Source organism: Spinacia oleracea, chromosome 2, assembly GCF_020520425.1.
Source record: "Spinacia oleracea cultivar Varoflay chromosome 2, BTI_SOV_V1, whole genome shotgun sequence".
In the NCBI taxonomy this organism is placed as follows: Eukaryota; Viridiplantae; Streptophyta; class Magnoliopsida; order Caryophyllales; family Amaranthaceae; genus Spinacia; species Spinacia oleracea.
Genome location: NC_079488.1, coordinates 93,956,597 through 93,982,036, shown reverse-complemented (window position 1 = coordinate 93,982,036; position 25,440 = coordinate 93,956,597). Strand labels below are relative to the sequence as shown.

The 25,440-nt window shown below is 38.0% G+C and overlaps 3 protein-coding genes and 1 long non-coding RNA gene across 4 annotated transcripts; all 4 read right to left on the bottom strand.

The window, feature by feature from the left end:
* Window positions 1–7,063: 7,063 nt before the first annotated feature.
* Window positions 7,064–8,540, bottom strand: LOC110776236 (uncharacterized). The gene is made up of 6 exons (XM_056835555.1): window positions 8,273–8,540; window positions 8,093–8,185; window positions 7,885–8,016; window positions 7,685–7,791; window positions 7,535–7,607; window positions 7,064–7,453 (listed from the first exon to the last, which is right to left on the bottom strand). Exons 1-6 carry the CDS (start codon window positions 8,393–8,395, stop codon window positions 7,319–7,321), a joined length of 663 nt encoding a protein of 220 aa, XP_056691533.1. The 5' UTR covers window positions 8,396–8,540; the 3' UTR covers window positions 7,064–7,318.
* On the bottom strand, window positions 8,425–9,231 carry LOC130467643 (uncharacterized). Its single transcript, XM_056836212.1, has one exon. It carries the CDS (start codon window positions 9,229–9,231, stop codon window positions 8,425–8,427), a length of 807 nt encoding a protein of 268 aa, XP_056692190.1.
* Window position 9,232: 1 nt separating this feature from the next.
* On the bottom strand, window positions 9,233–10,178 carry LOC130467093 (uncharacterized). Its single transcript, XR_008927261.1, has 3 exons — window positions 9,968–10,178; window positions 9,665–9,889; window positions 9,233–9,498 (listed from the first exon to the last, which is right to left on the bottom strand). It is a non-coding gene; the product is annotated as an uncharacterized lncRNA (long non-coding RNA).
* Window positions 10,179–13,285: 3,107 nt separating this feature from the next.
* LOC110801439 (floral homeotic protein DEFICIENS) lies at window positions 13,286–24,825 on the bottom strand. Its single transcript, XM_022006807.2, is given in 9 exon segments — window positions 13,286–13,624; window positions 13,627–13,735; window positions 14,678–14,722; window positions 14,826–14,867; window positions 15,163–15,262; window positions 15,359–15,420; window positions 24,088–24,154; window positions 24,308–24,509; window positions 24,668–24,825. Coding segments are annotated over 8 exon segments (690 nt in total). The 5' UTR covers window positions 24,499–24,509; window positions 24,668–24,825; the 3' UTR covers window positions 13,286–13,550.
* Window positions 24,826–25,440: the final 615 nt, after the last annotated feature.

Sequence of the window (25,440 nt, the reverse complement as noted above, 5' to 3'; positions counted from 1 at the left end):
GTCAATGTCCCGTACATGTATTTGCAAGTGTAAATAAGTTAGGAGAGTGGGTGATACGTAGAGCAGTAATGGTTCATGAAAATCATCACCCCACCCCTAGTAAGTCTAGGATTATTCCTTATAACCGGAAGAAGTTTTTAAGGGAAAACCCTCATGTGTTGAGACAAGCGAATGTATGTTCGCAATCTGGTATGTCTGTAGCTCAAACTTATAACTTAATGGCGGTGCAACGGAATGGTAGAGGTAGAATGCCTTTCCTACGGAAGGATCTTAATGAAGTGGTTGCGAAGGTGAGGAAGGCAAGGACAAGTGGTGGTGATGCGAGGGCAATGTTTGACTATTTTAAGAAGATGAAAGCGGATAATTCTGAATTTTTTCACGTGTACCGGCAAGATGCAAAAGGGATGTTGCAGGATGTTTTATGGGTTGATGCTCGTAGTAGAGCTGCTTATGAGGAGTTTGGTGATGTTGTCTGCTTTGATAGTACGTACTTGACCAATAAATATAAAATGCCGTTTGCGAACTTTGTTGGTGTGAATCATCATGGTCAGAGCATATTACTTGGATGTGCGCTTGTTTCGCATGAAAATAGTGACACTTTTGAGTGGATTTTCGGCAATTGGTTAGAATGTATGGCTGGTAAAGCCCCAATTGGGATATTGACTGATCAAGATCCCGCGATGAGGAGGGCTTTGAGAACAACCATGAGCAATACATGTCATAGGTGGTGCATATGGCACATTCTTCAGAAGTTTAGTAGGAAGCTTGGAACGCATGTAGAGTACCCCGATTTAAAGGTAGACTTGGAGCGCGCAATATATGATAGTCTAACATGTGATGAGTTTGAATTAAATTGGGCAACAGTGATGGAGAGGTACCAGGTTGGTGATGATTGGCTTGAAGGTACATTCTCCGTCTCTGTGAATTATATATTTAATTTGAAAAAAATAATCTAAACTGATGCGTGCACACCACCACTGATCTGTGCACACACCACCACTGATCTTTGCACACCCCTAATCAGTGCACCTGATCAGTGCACCTGATCAGTGCACCTGATCAGTGTACCTAATCAGTGTACCTGATCAGTGCACCTGATCAGTGTTCTTTGATCAGTGTACCTGATCAGTGCACCTGATCAGTGTTCTTTGATCAGTGTTCTTTGATCAGTGCACCTGATCAGTGCACCTGATCAGTGTACCTGATCAGTGTACCTGATCAGTGTACCTGATCAGTGTTCTTTGATCAGTGCACCTGATCAGTGCACCTGATCAGTGCACCTGGTCAGTGCACCTGATCAGTGCACCTGGTCAGTGCACCTGATCAGTGTACCTGATCAGTGCCCCTGCCACATGTTCCTGATCAGTGCTTTGATCAGTCTACCTGATCAGTGATCCTGATCTGTGCAACTGATCAGTTACCTGAGTTGTTGGTGAAATTCATCTTATCAGGGTTGTATGCGGAAAGGAACATGTGGGTTCCTGCGTATGTGAAGCATTTATTTTGGGCTGGCATGAAGACGACCCAACGAGTTGAAAGTATAAATTGCTTTTTTGATCAATTTGTACACAAGCATACTCATTTGTATGAGTTTGTTGAGGCTTATTGTGAAGCAATGGAGGCAAGGGCAAATGAAGAAAGTATGGCCGATACGAGCACTGCGAGAAATATAAGGCAAATTGTCACCTGTTTCCCAGCTGAGGAACTTTTCCAGAAATTATACACGGACGCCAAATTTCATGAGGTCCAAAGAGAGTGTAGTAGGGTACTGTACGTGCGGTGTTTGAGCAAGAAAATGTTGGATGAGTCTGTTGAAGAGTACGAGCTTGAGGATAGGGTTTGGATAAAGCCTAAACACGCAAGGAAGGAGATTGTTACGAAGCATAAGACGAAGTTTGTTGCAACGTATAATTACGTTACCAAGGAAGCATCTTGTGATTGTAAGCACTTTGAATGTCACGGTATAATGTGTAGGCATATGATATTGGTTTATGACTTGAATAACCAGACTGAAATTCCTGGCAAGTATATACTTCGTCGTTGGCGGAAAGATGTTGAAAGGAAGCATACGAAGGTCAGGGTGATGTACCACGACCCATTGAAGACAGAAGTTGTGTGTAGGTAAGAATTATTATTTTATTAAAACAATTATTATTTTATTAAAGCTGACATACCTCATAATGTGTACATGTTCTCACTGTGTATCTGTTGTTCACATATAATGTTTAATATTGACAGGTACGATAAGCTAATGGTGTTGTTTGAGCCTTTACTTTCAAGGGCAGCTACCTACAAAGAGTCGATGGATGTTGTTGTTGAAATATCTCACTTGTTGGCAATGCGTTTGGATGAGAAGATTGCAATGCTTGACAGGCAAAGGAAAAATGAGGATGTTGTAGTTGGTACCCCGTCATCTGTGTGTTTGGAGAAAGGTGGTACGGAATTGACCCCCTCATCCGTAGGCCAGTTACAACCTATTGGGGTACGACGTACGATGGTGTTTGATTCCCCACAAACGAATGAACATGAAGGAAGTTGTGCTGGTGGTGGTGGTGTATCGGGAAGCGTTGGAGGTTTATCTGGAAGCTTTGCTCGGGGTTTATCAGGAAGCTTCAATGATAGAATAGATGCAATGGATGCAATTGCAGCTGGTTTAACAGGTGGCTTTGGTGGCAGTCCTAGCCTTGAAAGCATAGATGTGGGCCTAGATGGGGTCCAAGAAAATGGCAATGAGGTTTTTCCTTTGTTAGATCCTCCAATACCTCCAAGACCGGCCCATAGGACTACTAGTTACCGGTATAGGTCATGTACCGAGCGTCTGAAGCGGCCAATTACCCAAGAACAACTAATGAACAGAGAGACTCCAACTCCTGGCTCAACCAATGATGTTGGTCCTTCTTCTCCTTGTCCTCCATGTCCTCCATGTCCTCCTCCATGTCCTCCTCCTCCATGTCCCCCTCCTTGTCCTCCATGTCCTCCTCCAGCTCAACCAAAGGCTGCACCGAGGAAGGCAGCGGCACCGAGGAAGACAGCGGCGCCAAGGAAGCCTGCGGCACCCAGGAAGCCTGCAGCAGCACCCAGGAAGCCAGCAGCACCCAGGAAGCCACAGAAGAGCAAGAAGGTTGACGAGCAACAACTTATAGTGCATCCGCAGCAACAACAACCGCAACAAAACTTCGTGCATCCCCAGCCACCCCAACAGGTAATTTACAAAGCTTTCATTATACAAGTTCATCTTTCGACTGAAATATAGTTTAAGCTAGTTAATTAAGCTACTTATGTAGTCTAAGCTAGTCCATTAAACAATTAAGCTAGTTAATTAAGTAAAATAGCACCAGTTGGAAATTAAGTCTATTTTAGTAAAACAGAACCAGAAGAATTGGTTATGTAAGTTGGAAATTAAGTCTCTGATTTTTGGTTTGGTTTTGGTTTTGGTCTGTTTTGGAAATTAAGTCTCTGATTTTTGGTTTGGTTTTGGTTTTGGAAATTAAGTAATGATTTGGTTTTGGCAGTTGGTCTGTTAGTTTGGTTTTGATTTGGAAATTAAGCTTCTAATTTGATTTGGTTTGGTTTTGAATTGATTTGGTTTGGTTTTGGAAATGAAGCTGCCTTATTTGATTAAGTTTGATTTGGAAATGAAGCTGCCTTATTTGATTAAGTTTGATTTGGAAATGAAGCTGCCTTATTTGATTAAGTTTGATTTGATTTGATTTGGTTTGGTTTTGGCAGTTGGATCCTTATTTGATTGGATTTGGTTTTAGCAGTTGGATCTTTATTTTCAGAAATTCTAGTAGTCTGTTTCACTGTTGGAAATTAGGTGGACAAGTTGGATCTTTATTTTTACTGTTTTTTCAGGATTTTGTACAAAGTGTTGGTGGTATACAAATGTTGGATGGTTCCTTTAGGTACTATGCCCGGCCTGTTTCAGCTCCCGGATGTGTATATCAACAACAACGACCATATGTTAGCGATGGATATATTGATGGCTACATAGACCCGTCTGTGGACCATGTCACGTTTGGTTCTCCTCAATCGGGGCATTCTCAAATGGTGCATTCTCAAATGGGCCATCCTTGTCAAATGGGCCATCTTACTCAAATAGGTCATCCTTCTCAAATTGTCCATCCTTCTGAGGTGAGCCATCCGTCTCAAATGGGCCATCCGATCCCTGTTATAAACTCGTACCATCCTGGGTCGTCTTCTTGTCAAGGGTGTTCCTCCTCCGTAGGTCAGTTTCGTCCACTAAACAACATCAACAACAACACTGCTATTGTTTATAATAACCATTTTCCTTCGTTTACGCAAAATGGAAGTGTTTATATGCAACCTGTTTCAGGCAACGATGGTGGTTCAAAGGCGACAATGGTGGTTCCTAGATTTATACAAAATATGTTGTTGGGAGGAAATGGCGAATGTTAAGGACTTGTAATTCATTCAATTGGAATAGTTGTTGTGTTTGTGATTTACTCAATTGGAATAGTTGTTCTGTTTGTGAATTTATTTTCCTTTGTTAGTCCGTAATTTCGAAGGCCCATATGCATATTCAAAATTGGAGTATCCAAACATACGTTGTTTTTTATCACTAATTTACATAAAATGGCATTCATGTACATAAAATGGCACTCATTTACATAAAAATGAAGTTACATTGCATGGCCCATATAAATGGCCCATAAAAATGATACTCATTTGCATGAAAATGGTTTTCATTTATATTAAAATGGTATTACTTTTACAAAAGTGGTACACATTTAAAGGTGTTATTAAAAATGGTACACAAATACAAAAAGTGGTATTCATTTATATTAAAATGGTATTACTTTTACAAAGGCCTAAACTCATTTAAAGGTGTTATTCAAGATATATGGTATTAAATTAACACAATTACAAAATGGTTTACGTTTACATAAAAATGGTACACAAATACAAAAAGTGGTATTCATTTATATTAAAATGGTATTACTTTTACAAAAGTGGTACTCCTTCTAAGGTGTTATTCAAGATATATGGTATTAAATTAACACAATTACAAAATGGTTTTCGTTTACATAAAAATGGTACACAAATACAAAAATTGGTATTCATTTATATTAAAATGGTATTACTTTTGCAAAATTGGTACTCATTTAAAGGTGTTATTCAAGATATATGGTATTCAAGATATATGGTTATAAATTAAGCTATGATTAATAAATAAACCATTTATAAATAAAAGTTATAAATTGGATTGATTATTAAACCATGAATTTTATAGATTAAGCTATGATTAATCATCAAGTCCTTTAAACTAACATTAATTCATGGAATTAATTCATCGAATCCATCGAATCATAATGAAATCATAATACGAATGATCTGAAATCGAATCATTATTTATAAGTAAAAGTATCGAATCGTATGTCGAATCATTAGAATGATTTTTGATTCATATGCCGAATTAGAAATCGAATAATCTATCAACCTTAGGGTCAACCATATTCAAATAATTAACCATTTTACTCAAATATCACTCTAAATTCAAAATTAAAAATTAAAAATTTTAACTCTAACTTCAAAATTGACAATATAACCAATCCCTAAAATGGTATTTAATAATTTAACAATGACATTGATTTCTGAAAAATGGTTTAACATACATTTAGAATGGTGTTATATTGTCAAAAATGGTGTCAGTCATCCCCAAAAATGGCATTCAAAAACAGAATACAATTTTACACCATGTAACCCTAAACCCTAAACCCTAAACCCTAAACCCATACCCCAAACCAAACCAAACTCAAAACCCTAAACCCTAAACTCCATTAAGTCACACCAAGTCACTACATCACGTACATAATTCGAATTAATTAATCAAAACATTACACCATGAATCCAATCATCCTTATTTACATAATTACCGAATACCCTAGTTCAATATGGAATGGAATTGAATCATCAATCATTCACCTTATTCAACTCTCCATTTGAATCATTAATTTGAGTACATAGTAGAATCGAATTGTGAATCACAATTCATGATTTTATACGAATCATTATCCATGATTTAACTCTCACCTATAATTACACACCCTAAAAATAAAATTAATCAAATTAATGATTTAATTCAAAATTTCCAAATTTAATTCAAAATACATAAAAATGGTATTCAAATAGGTAAAAGTGGTATTCATTTGTGAAATGTGTGGCACTGTGTTGTCAAAGGTGGTGTTATGGTTAAATAAAGTGGTAGTAAGATATCTACAATGGTATTAAGATATCTATAATGGTATTAAGTTATCTTTGAAAAGTTATGTTTTATAATTAAAATCATAATATAGCAATTGTAATTGGATTGATTATTAAGTCATTCACCATATTTTATTTTCCAAACTATGATTCCTAATTATTCCATTTAAATCGAGTCATTAACCATCAAATTCCCATTCAAATGATTTAGAGGGAACCATGTTATCTTGAGTAACCATGAGTCTTATGTGAATCGTAAATTTGGATCATTTGTATAATTGAATCATAAATCGTTATGTGAATATGAATCATAAATCGAATCGTTAAATCATATCCTTAATTTCATACAATATTTACACTCTTAATTATAGAAATTAATCCTAATTTCAAAATTAAACCATACTTTACTTCACTCTAATCATTTTCTAAAATTAAACCATACTTCACTCGTTTATACATGGTATTGTTTTATGAAAAATGGTATTACTTTATAAATAGTGTGCCACTATTTTCTCCAATATGGTACATAGTCATCAAAAATGGTTTTATTATTAGAACAATGGTGTTATTTGTTATAAAAATGGTACTCATTGCACTTAATTTACATTGAATGGTTCTCATTATTAAAAAATGGTATTCGTGTTATATAAATTGGTATTTAAGTGTATGATTATGGTGTTAAGAAGGGTACAAAATTGGTACTGTTTTTTGAAAAAAATGGTGCGAATATGGTCATTTTTTGCATATAATTTGGGCCATATTTTGCAAAGACTTTGGGCCATATTTTGCAAAGATTTGGAAATATTCATCCTGCAAAAAAATACATCCTCAAGCCTGAAATATTCATCCTGCAATCCATCCATGATCACAAATTCTTGATGCAACTGCAATATTATCCATGATCCTAAATCGATCCTAAATCGCAACAACAACAACAATATTATCCATGATGCAATATTATCCTAAAGTCTTCCAACAACATACATCCTAAATATTCAACAAAGTCTTCCAACTACCAAATTTACAAATTAATAACAATTTATCCAACAACTATGATCACCCACATTATCCTGCAAATCATCCAAGAACCAGTTTAGGGCAAACCACTACTACCCCCCCTTGTCCTAGCTCGAGGCAGCATTGCTTCAAGAATGGCGTAAGTCACGTCATTGTATTCCGACAGCAAGTCGTCAAGCATTAAGGTCGTTCTTAATTTCACCAAATCATGCTACAAAATCAGGAAAAATGTAAGTCCTACTACTATGTTGGACCAAAATCTTGAAGTTGAAGTTGAGAAAATTATACTTACCACTTCATACTGTGCCACGAACCGAGGCGCACATGCCTTCATGCAGCTTAACATTATAACCCCGCACGACTTACTACAACACATTTACACATTTTTAAGTCAAACAAGTAATAAACTTTACAGGCACAAATAAACCGCATATATACTTACTTGTCCACATTGCCTGCTATGTTGATGAACTCAGTACGCCAATTTCTCATTGTCCCTGTCTGGTATCCAGGTACATTCACCTCGAACATGGTGTCCATTGCATTAACCTGGTACGAGTATACCAATATTCACATATTTAACTCCAACAAACTCCTACAAATTTATGAAAATCAATACAAAGTCAAGTCCTCAGCATTTACCAGATCATTAAGGTTATCGGCATGTTTCTCCGCTGGGTTTTTGAAGATCGAATCAATCAATCTTATTGCCTTCCCCTTAATGTCAAAACAGACACCCCACCAATGTTCTTTGACCAGTACGGGGACAAATACCTGTAACACACAGGTGTCCCGTTATAACTGCTTCACTTAAAAATTAACCACACATATATTAAACCATAAAACATACCGTCGCTAGAGAATTAAACGAGATGTTTTTCAGAACCTTGCCGTACTTGGTGCCTATGATGTAGTTGGAGTCTCTGGGTTCCAATACCCTTAACTTTGAACCAAGAAAAACAACAGTCAGATATTACAAACCAACAACATAGATGGGAAAGAAAAATAAAGTTAACCCGACAATACTTACGGCAAAATCAGGAGTCAGCAATACCCTTTCACTCTTTCCAACGAACTCCTTCACCCTCCACACCTTAGTGTACAGAAAGGACGCCATCCGAACATACCCGGAACTCACACATTGGCTCGCCATCAATGTGTGGTAACAATTTAGAGCCACATTCAAAAAATATAAATAAACGTAAACGATTTATTTAAATATTCATACCAGGTGGGGATGTTCCTTGATGACCGCCAAGATCGGATGAATACAAGGACACGGTTTGCAAACGCTGTAATTCTCTGTGGATTCGTAGACAACTCATACACAGCAGAAGACAACGCAGGCTTAGTCACTCTCTTGGGCCCAGTCCCGGGAGTAATTGTTGGCTCGTTCTCTTTTTCTTTCTCTTTTCCTTTATCTACAATTGTCACTTGCTCAACATTTGTCACTGGCTCAACTTTCTGGTGGAACGGCGGCTGCGGTGGAACGGCTGCGGCGTCTGATTTCTTTGAAGATCCAGTTGTAGAGTCTAGCATCTCCTCAGACGAAAGTTGATTAGCTAGCTTCACACACGAAGCTGCCACCATTCCAACCTTCCCAACAGGACCTTCCTCGACCTGAACAGGTGCCGCAGCAGTCGAGAGACCGTTCGAAACAGCAGCTGAAACACCGCCACCCCCACCACCAATGTTATAGTGGAACGAACCAGAATCCCCTGCTGAGTAACCCCCACCAGCAATGTACTTTCCACCTGAACCTCCTGAACCTCCTGATCCTCCTGATCCTCCTGAATTCTTTCCACTTGCAAATGCATCAAAGGCGATCGGTGCTCGAGCAGCAGCATCGTGAGGAGCGTTCTCAAACCCAGGAGGACCTAGACCTAGACCTACACTTACATCATCACCACCCCCTCTTCCCATACCCCCAAGAAAACCATAAGGCCCTCTTCCAATTCCCATACCACCACCCCCTCTTCCCATTCCCATACTCGTACCAACACCGTAATCACCTCTGCCAATAAACCGCCTAGTGCCCCCAAACCCACTAGTGCCAACCAACCCACTAGTGCCAACCAACCCACCACGAGGCCCAACCCAACCACTGCCAGCAAACCCCCCAGTGCCAACCAAACTACCACCCCACCCACTGCCATCACCACCAACACCCATACCACTACCGCTAGCTAACCATTCCCTCTCGGACACAGCATTCACAATCATACGCTCCAACTCGGGTTTGAACAACTCAAGTACCTGCACAAACCAAACATGGTGCACCAAAACAACTCAACTCAACTCAACATCCAAAACAATCATACGCTCGGGTTTGTACTTAAATTACACTAACCCTAACCAACAATAACACAAAAACTCAATCTAAATTCAATCAAACAAGTTTCTTGATTTGCACATAAATTACCTGATGCGCCAGTTCTTGTACAGCGGCACTATCTCTACTTAGATTTCCTAAGAGGGAAACACCAGCGTTTCCCCCTGCATTGCCAACATCTGCCCTGCTAGGATCAGTTTCCGTGCCCTTGCCGGTCAACGACTCATCCACAATTTCAATCTGCCTGTCAACTTCCTTGTTTGTCAGGCCACTAACACTGTTTCTCACTTCACCATCATAAACCACCTTCTTTGACTGCAAATACATAAGTACCTCGTTAATTACAACGTAACTAAATATTTTTCAATCAAACATCAAGTAATTTTGTATTACCTTGGATCTACCATAGTCATATCCTTTTCTCTTGTCTCTCTTGATTGCTTTTTTCACTTCCAGGTTCCCCCAAACCTTCAACCTAGGTAAAGGTTCTACATCAACGGGGGTTCCCGCCAAGCGATCAAGGTAAAAAATCTGCAAATTTAGTCAAACAAGTATTAGAACTAGATTTGCAGTTATATAAAATCAAATAAATAAATTAAAATGTGACACAAATCTTACCATTAAGGCCACAACATAGCCACCGCATCCACGAGCATAACCATCATCGTAAAAACTCTTCAAAAACACTTCCACACGTTCCATCAGCCTATTATAAGTCCACGTGCACCAATCGTACTCCTCTGCCACACCACCCAACGAAACCACAACCATCAATTTGTGTGACAGGTTGGTGCACATGGCTGTAGGGCAAAGTAAGTGGCCCACTACCACAGCCAAGAACGCATTCCTAAATGCTAGCTTCTCACCAGGGGTACTTAGAGGTATAACCTCCCCCGCTGAATCTTTCTCCCCCTCCACAACTTTGGCTACCTTCGCCAACAACACCATATCCTTCGAAGGATCAGCAACTCCAGTACCGTACATCTTAAATAGCTCAATGGCAGGACGTACCATTTGCTGATCCTTCCAATCAATTGCCACAGGTGCAGGAACATCCTTCGTTCCCATTGGCAGCCCAAAAATACTCTGAACATGTTGCGGGGTAAACCGGAACACATTCCCATCCCCAAACTCTACATGCCCCTCAGCATCTACCCTGGTCATCAACCAGTAACAGAACCTCCTGTCCAACTTCCCCAACTTCATTTCCAACAACCCCGAGAAACCCATTTTCTCTACTTCTTCCCGTCTTGAATCATCCAGTTTCTTGATTAACTTGACGAACGACTCGACCCGGCAAATAATTTTAGGGGCCTGATTAAGAAATATTTTAAAAATAATACATACACTTTTATAAATTATATAACTTTTATAATACATTACTAAAGAAATTCTAATACTCAAATGTTAAATCTAACATAAATAACACAATTTACCTTTTCACAAGTTCGTAAATGCGTCAAGACAACACGATTACGTGCCTTGACAATCTCCCCGGCACTCTTGCTCTTTTTCTTCGAAACCTGAAAATATATTACGCAAACCTGTTAAAGCTCTTATTTAACATAATACTAAATTTATTAAAATTTATATTTTATTGCAAATAATACTTATTTAATTTAAAACAATAATTTAGTATTACTTAAAATACTAAAATTTACCTTCTTCGAGGCCTTTTTTGAGGCCTTCTTCGAGGCCTTCTTCGAGGACTTCTTCCTCTTTCTCTTTCTTGGCTCTTCCTCCTCCTCCGAAGAAGATGAAGACGAGGAATCACCTTCTGACCCTTCCGTGGATGACGCAGAAGATGAAGCAGAGCACTCCTCAGAGGAGGACTCCTCGGAGGAGGACTCCTCTTCACTACTTTCCTCCTCGCTGCATTGTACGCCATCTAGATCTTCACTTGCCTCCTGGTACACCAGCTTCTGCCTCTTTTTCTTCCTACTACCACTTGCACTAGGTTTCACAACATGCTTCTTCGGAGGGGTTCTCCCAGCTTTCTTTGAACCACCCCCTTTCTTCGTCATCTTTAAATTCCCCATACTAACTTCTACACAAAATTAAACCAGGAATGTCAAACTACACAACTAATACCAGGACACTCAAACTACACAAACTCGATCAACATCGATTAACATTCAACTACCAACAAACAACTGACAAACAAGAAGCGGGGGTTCCCTAACACTTTCACAACACTTTCACAACTGACAAACAAGAAGCGGGGGTTCCCTAACACTTTCACAACAACGGCAACAACCCTTACAAGCTTGTTGCAAATACCATGCATTCAATCACATCAACATACTCCTCTTTTTATAGAACCGGCTTCCAACTACCCAAACACCAATCAAAAAACAAGACAAAAAGGCAACATTTGCAAATACCATACATCGATACATCACAACTGAGACCCATCCACCACCACCACCACCACCACCACCACCTACACCTCCACCATCACAACAAGGCATGCCACCACCTTATTCTAAAAAAATCAATCAGAGTTTCATTATAAACAAAGTTATGACCAATTTCTATTTCGATGAATTGCAAATACCAATACCAAATTATTGGCAAAAAAACCTAACACTATTTCCCATTTAACCAACAAATTGAAACTACTTCAACCATTTAAACAGAATTATAAAACCAACTCAAGCAATTAATTAAATCGTATCACATTTATCATCTTTATCATCTTTATCAGGAATGATGCAAGCACTTTATCACATTCAATTTATCATCTTTATCAGGATTAATGCACAAGCAATTCACAAATCAACAAAAATCCATTCTCACCAAAATAGGGTAAATTAGTGCGAATTAATACAATTTATGCAAACATTTGCTCAAGTGGTGTTAAAATTTATGCAAACATTATGCGAAAATCATATCAAGCCCAAATCTATAAACAATTGACAATAATTTCAAATATATAAACAAAAACCCTAATTAATTTCAAATTAGGTTTTACCTCGAAAATTTGGGGCTTTTTCACGAACAGAAATTCGATCAAATTCCTAGTGATTCTTGCGCGAAATTCTGTCACTAGAACTTGAATGCTTCCTCCGAGAACAAACGCACCTTGATTGAGTGATTGTTTTTTGAAATTCAATTTCGTTTTTTGGGTTTTCAGAAATCGCGCAAGGAGAGAGAGAGAAGTTGGAAGATGATTCAAGTGAGGAGTGAGTGAGGATGACAAGTTGGCCGTTACGGAGTCCACGTAGCCAAACGGGATTGCTTGCTCAGCATTTTCAAATTGTGCGCGAAAGTACCAATATGCCCCTGGCATGTATTTGCAAATACATGCATGGCTGATATTTTGACGCCCTCAAAATACTCTATCCCACAACTTATGTATTACTTGTGTACCACTTCTTCCTATTGGTTGATATTTGTAATTAGTCAACCACTTTTATTTTCATATCTAAAATTACATTAGTACCCACGAATGGAAAAAGTGGCACACAAGTGGTATATGGATTGTGGGACAGAAGATTCACTCATTTACTACCCTGCAATAATGAATTAAGCTGTGTTCTATTCACCTGTTTTTTTACTTATTTTTTCTAAAATTATCTTATCTGAACTCATTAGAACTTAACAAAACTTATTTTAGTTAGAAATTTTACTTGGTCAACCCTTATTTTTATTGAACTTACTTATATAGACTGAAATAAGGTTAACATCACATAGTCTTAATAATTGATATTGAATTAACTAAGTAGACGTTGGATTACTTTCAACGTGTAACAAATCACACCTCAATAATATACGCATATGGCGAATTACCCACAAGCATTCACCTCTACCTAGATAATATCTTGATTTAGTACATCAATTTCTCATCAGAAATTCAAGCTACGAAACAATTATATGAGTTTTGTCCATAGTTTAGCTTCACAATAACACATATAAGTTGCACTGCAAATATTAGAGGCTTGGCTCATTATCTACTACAAAGTACAGGCACAAATTAGCTAGTAGATCTGAAACTTATACTCAAAGCAAAAGTGTAAGTTGTTACACATGATCCTGCACCAGCATCAGACATGGCTGCAATCGCAAAGCAAGTATGCGAGAGTCATCGTTATATCCAAGCACATGGTTGTACTCCCCGTTATCAACCAGTCCATACTGCGGTTCATCTTTTGGAATATCCTGCAAAAATCAAAATTATTATTATCTCTTTTAGTCATCGTAAAGATCGAAGATAGACTAAATCACATTGTTCACTGTTAGAGCATGAGTTTTGCAGTCAGATTTTAGTAAACATTTAAACAAATTTCATTAACTCTACACTCAGGAGAAGCAAAACAATCAATTTTATTGGAAAAAAGAAAGACGAAGTTTAAGATTTCAATGGGGGGAAGGACTAAGGCAGGGGACCCTCTATCCCCGTCGTTTGTGATAGCGAGATGGAGTACCTCTACAAGATATTGGTTCAGGTGTCCAAGAAGAAGGGGTTCAAAGGTAACACGACTTCAGTGCTTCAAATGCTGAGGTGAAGAGACAGGATATTTGCTTGAGAGTTCAGTCAGCTTTTCCCGAGAAGGGTAATAACGATAACAAAATGTGGCTAGATAGCTTATTGTGTAGTTAGTGTTGAGAAGATTAACTCACATGTGAGTTACCAATTGAGGTTGGCATGAGTGGTTAAGGGCCTTTTGCTCCTTAACCAAGGTCTCGGGTTCGAGCCTTGGGAATGGAAAAAATCTCAACTGGAAGGGATGCTGCCCATCGAGTACCCATGCAAACTCCCGCGGGAGATTAGTCCACTCGCCGAAGGCGGTGGGAACAGATTGACTAACCTATAAGATTGGTGGGCTACTCCACCTATAATCAATTTTTTTTAGGATGGAACCCCGTCAGACTTATATGCGGTCAATCTCTTCTCATGTATAGGTTTGTGTTGGGTCCGATGAGTTTATCTGTGTGTATCAGTTTGGTTTGAACCAAGTCTGAGCTAAGGTCCTTCATAGAAGGTATGCCCCTCTTTAGATCTAGTTGTAGCGAAGAAAATACACTTTCAGAAGAGAAATAGAGTGATGAAATCGAACTTATTCAGTGTGTATCAGGTAAAATGTAGTGTGATATGCTTACAAATGCTTGGAGGAGGCTCTTGTGTACTTCGTTACAATTTCGCACCTAGGACAGAATGCAAAACAAGGAAGAAAGAGGATCCAAGTTAAATACATAGGCAGATATGTGTCAGCACGATAACGAGGGGTATAGACAAACTCGGACTGACCTTTTTCTTCGTAGTATCAATATGATTCTCAATCTTCTTAGCCTGTAAAACAACAACACAATGGCAGGCCAGTCGTTTAATGATCTACTTTCATGACAAATCTACATTATGCCAAAATCAGAAAATCTACAGTTATTTACGTTACAATTATGTCTACAACACTGATCCAAGAACCCATATAGAAGCGTAATCTCTGATCACAGTTTTTGAATTGAATAATCTCCGATGCTCTTTTCTATTCGCATAATCAGATATTCAGATGATTTACGTGAATCAATTTGTATAACAAAGGAAGTGAAAAATATTGTTTAATTGGGATAAGATGTGGAAATTAGACCTTGCGTTCACGAATGACCTTCACAGAGTTCACCATTTCTTCCTTTAGAGAGCTCAATTCATGGTAAGTCAGATCCTCCAAACAATCTCCCATCCTTCGCCTACCAACAGTTCAAACAAAATCAGAATAAAATTCATAAACCATAGAAGATTCAGAAACAGTTAAAACTTCGATGTGGAATTGAGATAATTGTCACCTAATATCCTTTTGCAGACCCCTATTTATATCATTCAACTTCTGCAGCTCTTCTTGCATTTTCTGTACATAGATACAACTCGATCAAGCTTACAACTCTAAAGAGTAAACTATAATTAAAGTACTGAGTTGGTCCTCAAATTAGTATCTTAAAATAACATCAAATTAGCACTTTGATCATTCAACTTAGATTTCATCACAAAAATACACATTCAAATACAAGTCATATCAGGAGACAAATGAATATAAACAATCAAACCATTAATACATGCAAGAAGCAGCTCTCTTTGGCGGGTTTCAGCGATCAAATCTTTACTTAAACAAAAGCTTCTTTTACTTGAACACCTTATTGAAAAAACTTTTCGGTTCTCCCACCAGAATAAGTTAGCACAATGTCATAACCCCTCAAATCAGTAACATAACATAATCTACTACAAAAAAGATCCTCTATAAAGTTAGGTCTCTTTAATACATTCCCAGTAACTTATGGGGTAATTTGGCAAGTTTAATTAATTATGAATCATCATTATACTCTGTACTAGAAATGTGAAGACTTTGAACGTACTTTAGTTGTTTAAGTAACTATTAATTTTAGATGGAGGGCTTAGTTTTAAAAGGCGCAAGGCGATCAAGGCGTAAAAGTCCCTGGAGCCTAGTGTTAGAAGTTCTTGTTGAAAATGCAAAAGAAAAGAGTGGATAAAGTGAAAGGGGAAAAAGTCCCACATTGATAAGATACCAACTTTCGTCCTTGTTTATATTTGGGGGCTTGAGTGTATTACTTTTTGAGAAAGTGTGAGAGTCGAATGAGTGGACACATAACACGCGCGCGCCGGTCGGGCCGGGTTGGGCTAGGGCCTTGGGGAATGTGATGCGCGAGCGTGGGGTGCATTTTGTGGGCCCAATCAGTTTGGTTAATTTTGTTATAACGGTCAAAAGAATTAATCAACCCTTAATAGCCTTGATTTAACTGCTCCATTACGTTCGTTTTTATTTCTAGCCGTTTTATGGTTGTTGCAGTTCCAAACACTCTGAATATATATTTCTTATTTCGTTTCTCCAAAACACATCACACAGAAAATCTCACAAACTGTAACTCTCATACTTTCTCAATCTTTCTTCTGTTTTTGCGCAAATATTCTAGACTCCAATCGAGGCTTATGAGTGCACACAATCCTTGGTGTCGTGTTAACCCCGTAGGACAACCGCAAGCGCTTTACTGCACCGGGGTAGCGCGAAATTATCTTTTAGAGCAATGGTTCGGCCCCGGCGCGACAATCGTTCAAATCGTAATTCGTAACATTCAGATAAGTTGTTCTAATTGTTTATTTGCTAACAATCTAAAAGAAATTTTGGTTTTCAATTCGAAATTCCTCATTCCTGATATGTCTAAGTTAGAACCTCTTGATGGCAAGAATTATAAATGGCGGGCTGTTAATTTGCGGTTTTATTTAGAACAAATTGATGCTGCATATGTGATTGCTGATGTTGTGAAATATGATGATGAATCTGAATTGTATGATTTTGAGTTAAAGTTTGCTAAGGATGATAGGATATGTAAGGACATCATATGTTGAATGCATTGCTTCATATTTATATGGGTAATAATCATGCTAGGGATTTTAGGGATGCATTAGATAAGAAGTAAGGAACTGATGATGTTGGTACTAAACGTTATTGTGTTAGTAAGTGGTTAGGTTTTCAAGTTGAGGATGATAAAGCGATTATAGATCAGATTCATGCTTATGAAAATGTGTGTATTACAATAGCTGCTGAGGGTGATGTATTTGTGATATCACGCTTGCTATTGTTCTGATTGAGAAACTATCACCACGATGGAAGGAATTTAGAAATTAGTTTTATGCATAAGAAGAAAGACCTTACCTTAGAGAAACTTGTAGGTCACCTGAAAATTGAGGAGGAGAACCGTATTAAGGTTAAGGGTCAATATGTATTTTCTGGTTCTACTAAAGCTAATATTGTTGAACCCAAGGGTAATGCCAGTTCTGATAGGTTTAAGGGGAAGGGCAGTCCGTTCAAGCCTCAAGGGAAAATTCAGAAGTATAAGTTCAAGGGAAACTGTTTTGAATGTGGAAAGGCTGGTTACAAGTCCAAGGATTGCAGGGCCAAGAAGAAGCCCGAACAGAACGAAACCAACCTTGTTGAAGCTATTGCTTCTAATCTTAACAATTTTGTTGTTGTTGTTGTTGTTTCAGAAGCTAATTTAATTTGACAGATGATGCTGCTGAATGGATCGTTGATACTGGAGCAACCTAGAGAAGATCAAATTTCGGGTCGGGCCGGGCTTTAACACAAAAAATCATGCCCAAACTAGCGTTACCCAGGGATGTTGGAAATTCTCATTGGGAAACACAAAGGAAAAAAGAGAGTGAAAAATAAGAGAGTCCCACATGGAAAAAACTCTTCATATTCTCCTTGTTTATTAATTGGGGAATGGGTGTAACTCTTGTGTTAAGAAAGTGTGAGAGTGGTATGGGTGGACACATATCACACACGCGCGCGCGCCGGGTCGGACTCGGGCCTCGGGCCATGGGCTCTTGGGCTCTTGGGGTGCACACAACGTCGGAGTTGCGCTAATCCTGGAGGGCGACCGCATTCTGTTCTACTGCACAGGGAGGTAGTGCGGAATCGTCTCTTAGGACAGTGGGTGTCCACGACGCAACAATTGCTCTTCATTCAGTTCATCGAATCAGATAAGTTTGTTCTAATTTTTGGTTTAATCGAGGAAGGAGGACGAAAGAGATTGGGAAGAAAACATTAAGAACAGTGGGAATCTGTCCAAGATAAAGATAAAGATAAAGATAAAGATAAAGGAGCTTGGGAATATGTTATTTAAAAGAGTGGTGGACCCCACTTAGTTATTTATTTCACCCTCTTTATTGACATCAATGTAGATTTGCCTGTAACCTTTTCATATACTCCATAATATATTGTACTTTTTTCATATAATATACTCCGTACTTATAAAATTGTAGTTTTGCTCTTTTGCTATTATTGATCAATCGTACTACTGTATTAGAGTTTGAGACTTGAGTTAATAAAATATGATTTTCTGTTTTTTTTATTACTTAAACTTTGTATTATAAAATTCAAATTCCAAAAAATAAACAAAAATATTAACCCATTGTTTCGGGAACTTTGAAGGGCAGCGTTCTCCGTTCCACGTTCCGGGTAACATTGGCCAAAACCTATAAATTTGGTGCAGGCTTTGCGGGCCGGAACGGAGTTTTTGGGCTGGGCTCGGGTTTTGGTCTAAAAATACATATTTTAGGTTACTCAAAACCACACTTTTTTGGGCTGAGTTGGGTCGGGTCGGGCCGGCGGGCCGGCCTATAGTTGATCAAGTCTAGAGCAACCAGACACATCTGCACCAACAAAGACATGTTCACTGCCTATGAGAAAATTGATGGTGAAAATGTCTTCATGGGTAACTCTTCTTCCGCAACTGTCCAAGGCAAAGGGAAGATCGTTCTCACTCTCACCTCTGGAAAAACTTTTACTCTTACCAATGTTTTGCATGTTCCAGCAATGCGTAGGAACCTGATTTCTGGTAGCTTGCTCATGAAGGCTGGATTGAAGCTTTCTTTTGATTCTGATAGACTAGTTATTACTCACAATGTTGTGGAAAAGGGATTTTGTAATGTGGGGATGTTTACTCTTGATGTTTCAATTTAAATTATGAATAAAAAAAGCTAGTACTTCTTCTGTTTATATTGCCGAGTCTATTGATTTGTGTCATGCAAGATTGGGTCATGTTAATATTGCTTCGATTAAAAGACTTAAACACTTGAATTTGATTCCGAGTTTTTCTAAAACTGATTTTTCAAAATGCGAAGTATGTGTTGAAGACAAATTTGCAAAGAAGACATTTAAATCAATAAAAGAAGTACTAAAACTTGTTCATAATGACTTGGGAGATTTTAAAAATTATGAGAGCAGGGGTGGTAAAATGTATTACATTACTTTTGTTGATGATTGCTCTGGATTTACCTTGGTTTATCTTCTCAGGTCAGTCGATGAGGAAATGTTCCTCAAATACAAGGCTGAAGTTGAAAATCAGCTAGATAGAAAAATCAAGAGACTTAAGAGTGATAGGGGTGGTGAGTATGACCCTAACACTCTTAAGGAGTTCTGTGAACAAAATGGTAGAGTTCACGAAACGACTTCATACACACCCGAACAAAATGGGATTGCCGAAAGAAAAAACAGGATTTTGTAAAATATGATGAATTCAATGCTATTCTTTCTGCTCGTTATGTTTTGAACAGGGTACCTCATAAGAAGCTGGACAAGACTCCAAATGAGCTATGGAAAGACTGAGCACCAATCTTGAAATACTTGAAAATGTGGGAGTGCCTAACAAAAGTTGGCATACCCAGTTTCAAAAGGGACAAGATTGGTCTCAAAACTGTTTATCTTTATTGGTTATGCTTATCAAAGTGCTGCTTATCGCTTTCTTGACAAGGATGCTAACAACTCTTATGCAGGTGGTAACGTTATTGAAGCAAGAGATGCTGAGATTTTTGAAAATATTTTTCCTTTGAAAATCTTTTGTATTAGTAATGATATACCATCTTCTAGCACTTCTAATGTTTTGCCTATTGCACCTTTTACTACTAATAATGATAATTTTATAGTGATAATTTTATTACTGTTTTTCTAACTGAACCTTTCTTGATTAATGATGATTTTGTGTATGTCTTTACCTTAGAAGACGACCCTACAACCTATGAAGAAGCAATGAGGTCAGTTGGTGCAGTATTTTGGAAAGAGGCTATTGACAGTGAACATCAGTCAATCGTAAGTAATAATACTAAAGAATTGGTTCATCTGCGTAGAGGTTGCAAGCCCATTACTTGTAAATAGATCTTTAGGGAAAAAATCAAAATCATGTGGATCCATTGACAAGTATAAGGCCAGGATTGTGATAAGAGGTTTTACTCAAAAACATGGCATGGATTATTTTGATACATATTCTCTTGTCACTAAAATTGCAACTATTAGAACTTTGATTGCTCTTGCTTGCATTCATGATCTTGTTGTGCATCAAATGGATATTAAAACTGCATTTTGGAATGGTGATTTGGATGAAGAGATTTATATGGTTCAACCAGAAGCTTTTGTTGTTTCTGGTCAAGAAAACAAGGTTTGTAAATTGGTTAAGTCATTGTATGGGCTTAACCAAACTCCTAAAGAATGGCATGAAAAGTTTGACAAGACAATGACTGGTAATGGCTTTCATGTAAATGAAGGTGACTCTCGTGTGTATTCCAAACATGATTCATTTTGGTTCTGTGATGATCTATCTTTATGTGGATGATATGCTAATTTTTGGTATTGATTTGGATCGAGTGAATGAGACAAAAGAAAGTTCAAATTTTGAAATGAAAAACATGGATGGGGCAGATGTGATTTTGGGAGTTAAAATTATTAGAACTCCAAATGGCATGTCTTAGTCAAACTCACTACGTTGAAAACTTCTTAAAAAGTTTGACTCATTCAATTTCGATCCAATTAAGACCCCTTATGGTATTGCATCCACTTAAAGAAAAATATAGGTGATCCTCTTTGTCAATTGGTAGTGTTGGGTTTCTTATGAGCTACACTAGGCTTAATATTGCTTATTCATTGAGTAGGTTGAGCATACACTCATAACCCAAGCAATGAGCATTGGGGTGCTTTGAGGCGTTTACTTAGGTACCTAAGGGATACTATGGATTGGGGATTGCACTACTCCATGTTTCCAAGAGTGCTAGAGGGATTTTGTGATGCCAACTGGGTATCCGATAATGATGAAGTTAATTGGGTGCCAGTGGTTATGTCTTCACCCTAAGGGGTGGAGTTGTTTATTGGAAATCTTGTAAACAATCATGTAGTGCTAGGTCTACTGTGGAATCTGAGTTTATTGCTCTTGAATTGGCAGGTCATGATGCATAATGGTTGAGGAACGTGCTTGCAGATATTCCACTGTGGGGGAAGCCAGCTCCTTTAGTTGAACTCCATTGTGATTCGCAAGCTGTTATTGCTGTGGCAAACAATCATGCCTACAATGGGAAGAAGAGACACATTTGTTTGAGGCACAAGGCCGTCAAACAATTGTTGTCAAGTGGAGTGATATCACTAGACTATGTTAAGTTCGAAAAGAACATCGCGGATTTGTTAAAGAAAGGTCTATGTAAAAAACTAGTTTTGGAAACATTGGAGTGGATGCGCTTGAGGCCCATTGGATGAAATTGTAAAGTAATGAACTCCTAGTCACTATGAGTTAAAAGGGAAACATTATGTAACAATTCAGAAGCACAAGTTTTTGTTTTTGTCCATCCCTTAGATGTTTTTTGTGTGCTTGCTACAATTGGAAAGAGGATGAGCATATACCTCTTAATGAACTCATATCCATATAGGTCTGATGTAGCTCACACTTGATGGGATTCACCTACTTAGGTGTGGAAGTGATGCCGCTTTCTATGAGAATCGCATGGGCTATTCTCTAGAGCACTATGAGCATCCGGGTTATGGACGTATCACCATTATAATGCGTCACTTTTATTGGCGGAGATTCAGAAGATTATACATGTTCAATTGTGTGCTTTGATTATGGGGTTTCTAACCTCCTATTAAGTTCAAGACGAAAGTCACTTGGTAGGAAATAGATCCTAGCTAAAATGTCACAAAGTGTTAATTCAAGTCGCAAGATATTGACACTTATTCAATTGTTTGTCTTAACCAGAAATTAAATTCCTTTCTTTCTTTTCCTCACGAACCTGTGGGGGATTAATGGAAGTTATTGTTGAAAATGGAAAAGGAAAGAGTGGAAAAAGTGAAGGGGGAAAAAGTCCCACGTTGATAAAATACCAACTTTCTTCCTTGTTTGTATTTGGGGATTGAGTGTATTACTTGTTTGAGAAAGTGTGAGAGTGGTATGAGTGGACACATAACACATGCGCGCGCCGACCGGGTCGGATCGGGCTCGGGACTCGGGATCTTGGGGTATGCGATGCGCGGGCGTGGGGTGGATTTTGTGTGCCCATATATTCTTTTTGGTCGCCATCGGTTTGGTTAATTCTTGTTGTAACGGCCAGAAGAATTAATCAACCCTTAATGGCCTTGATTACGGAATAAGTTCCGCTTTAACTGCTCCATTACGTCCGTTTTTATTTCTAAACGTTTTATGGCTGTTGCAGTTCCAAACACTCTGAATTTATATTTCTTCGTTCGTTTCTCCAAAACACATCACACAGAAAATCTCAGAAACTATAAATCTCATACTTTCTCGATCTCTCTTCTGTTTTTGGGCAAATATTCTGGTCTTCAATCGAGGCCTGTAAGTGCACACAATCCCTGGTACAACCGCAAACATTTTACTGCACCAGGGTAGCGCGGAATTGTCATTTAGAGCAGTGGTTCAGCCACGTCGCGACAATCGTTCATATCGTAATTCGTAACATCCAGACAAGTTGTTCTAATTGTTTATTTGCTAACACCTAGGCGTAAGGCGCAAGGCGAAGGCGTGTGCCTTTCATATGCAAGGCACACAATGTTTTAAATTTTTTGTGGTATTTATTTTCTGAAAATAACCTTTAAAACAGACTGTTTGTTTCACAAAAGGGTAAAATAGTAATTACAGTATGACCAAAAGCCATTATCAGTTGCTTTTCTCCTCCCTCGCCGCCACTAGCGGTTGTTGCTCCTACTCCTTCCCAGTTTAGTTGTCCAAAAGAGGGACTAAGGAAGGCTAACATTTTAGACATTGGCTATTAAAAAAATTACTTTAAAATAGAAAAAGAAAGTTTGCATGACCTGTCGCTGAAGAGACAAGGAAAAATGGAAAAGTTTTGGGGTTTCTCTCTCCTCTTTTCAATATAGTAAATTCTAACCGTTAGGAATTCATTAAAGTGAATTGGTTTTGGCTTTTTTTCAGAAAAAATATATTCTTTGTCAACAGTTTGAGCCTTATACCATAAGGCGCGTAAGGCACTGCGCCTTGAGCCTGGGAAAAAGGCGCAAAGGCGCGCGCCTTTTGGAGGGTGTCTGAGCCTGTCATGGTTAGGCACTAAGACATGCGCCTTGAGCCGAGGCGCACCCAAGGCGCTCTTTTTAAAACTAGATTGGAGGGGAGTATAAGAAGCTGTAAGATCTAGGGTAAACAAAGGTTTAGAGTAAACAGGATCAAATTACGGTTTAGAGTAATCCATTATCAAATCAAAGGTTTAGAGTAAACAGGATCTTTCCAAAAAAAAAAAAAAGAACAAAGCCAAAGAAGTTTCTATGCAATTAACATCCGCTAGAGTAAACAAAAAAAAAAACAACTCTGACCCATTAAAAAAAGGCCCCAAATATGATCTACTCTTCTACAGAAATCAAATTATGGTTAAAATTGTTTTGAATTGAACCAGAAATTGGAATAAACTCCTCATCTTTTCAAAATTATTAGGTGTACCATTCACCGAGTGCACCGTACACCAAAGATTTTTATTTTATTTTTTCCTTTTGGTGATCTCTACCAGGCTATCACATTTTTTAAATGTGAGAGGGCGCAAGGTGCATCTGATATGCTCCACTTTTTTTAAGTCAATAATTTATGGAGTATTAACTAATTGGTACACGCAAATCCAAATATTCAACCAACCAACTACTAATTTGCACAAATAGTAAAGAAAAACAACCTGAAAATCACATTTAATTAAAAGAAACTAGTTGAACCGTTGAACGAACCTGATATTGTTTGGCCCAAAGATCAACCCCCATAGCAGCCTGATATTTATCGTAAACCTCCTTCGTCCTACACACAACAAAAAGAATAAACCAAAACAGTTTCTCAGCACACCACTTCCATAGTTCCATCCTAATTTAATCGTCGGAATATAAGTGACTAATAATTCCGAACAACCACACAGAATAAAATTTTTAAAAAAAGCCAAAATTAGAAACACACGTGGTGGTTCCGGGGGTGAGGAATTCGTGGAGCTTGTTGGAATTGGAGATCATGACAATCGAAACAGTCGCGTCGCAAAGAACACTAAGCTCGTTCGCCTTCTTGAACAGACCGTTCCTTCTCTTCGAATAAGTAACTTGACGATTCGTATTGTTTTCGATTTTCTTAATTTGGATCTTGCCTCTCGCCATTTTTTGATGATCTAGATAAAAACAATCAGATTATTAATATATCGGATTATTCAATGAACATCAAAATTCAACAGCAACTTAACAATATACAAACAAATAAAAATGATTCGATCTAGTAGTAGTTCAGAATATATTTCCAAGTAGCGTAGGGAGAAAGAATTAGAATTACCGGAAGAAAAATGGTGGTCTCGGAGTTGAAATTAGGAGAGAGAAACAGAGAAAATGGGACGTAGATGGGAGGGAGGTGGAATTGAAGAGTGAGTGAGCAAAGAGATTGATGATAGATGATAATACTCCATGGTTATAATTGTGGCAAAGGAGGTGGGAAAAGGAGGTGAGAGAAAGATGGAGTTTTGCCATAACTGGAAAAACTTGCTAATTTGGTGAAGGTTTGTGTGGGACTACGTAGGAAATGATTCTTAACATTATGCACTGTGTAATTTGGTGAATTGGTCATTCAATTTTACACTACTTGAGTTGTGTGGTTTTGATGCTTTTTTTACTTTGCTCTTTTTTTTACGTCTTGTGTACATCAATAAAATATTACAAGAGCATCAAATAAACTAGGAAAATTTGTATAAAAAATAAGTCAAATTTTAGCCAGTCTTCTAATAATAATCTCAGTTTGGAGTGATTCAGGAATAATCCAACATTTAAGTGAAGGATTTTCCTAAAAATAGCTAAAACGAAAACTAATTCCTAATTTGCATGGGTATAAAAACTAGGGTGATGATAAATATCGCAAGTTGAGACAACATTTAGTTGTCGCAATCTTATATGTCGTCGGAGTTTAATTGGTAAATATGGGCGCCACGTATGTTGTACGTCATCAGAATATTTTTACTATCAATGCAATATTTTTACTATGAAAATATGTAAATAAGGTATTCGATATAAAGAAGAAAACAAATTAGAATATTAAGATTTTCCTATCTTTTTATG

Coding starts and splice junctions, on each gene's coding strand:
- LOC110776236 (XM_056835555.1), bottom strand. CDS start 8,395: ATGGCGAGCCAATGTGTGAGTTCCGGGTATGTTCGGATGGCGTCCTTT. Junction 8,017..8,092: donor CGTTTAATTCTCTAGCGACG/GTATGTTTTATG, acceptor TGTGTGTTACAG/GTATTTGTCCCCGTACTGGT. Junction 7,608..7,684: donor ATAGCAGGCAATGTGGACAA/GTAAGTATATAT, acceptor AATGTGTTGTAG/TAAGTCGTGCGGGGTTATAA.
- LOC130467643 (XM_056836212.1), bottom strand. CDS start 9,231: ATGGGAATGGGAAGAGGGGGTGGTGGTATGGGAATTGGAAGAGGGCCT.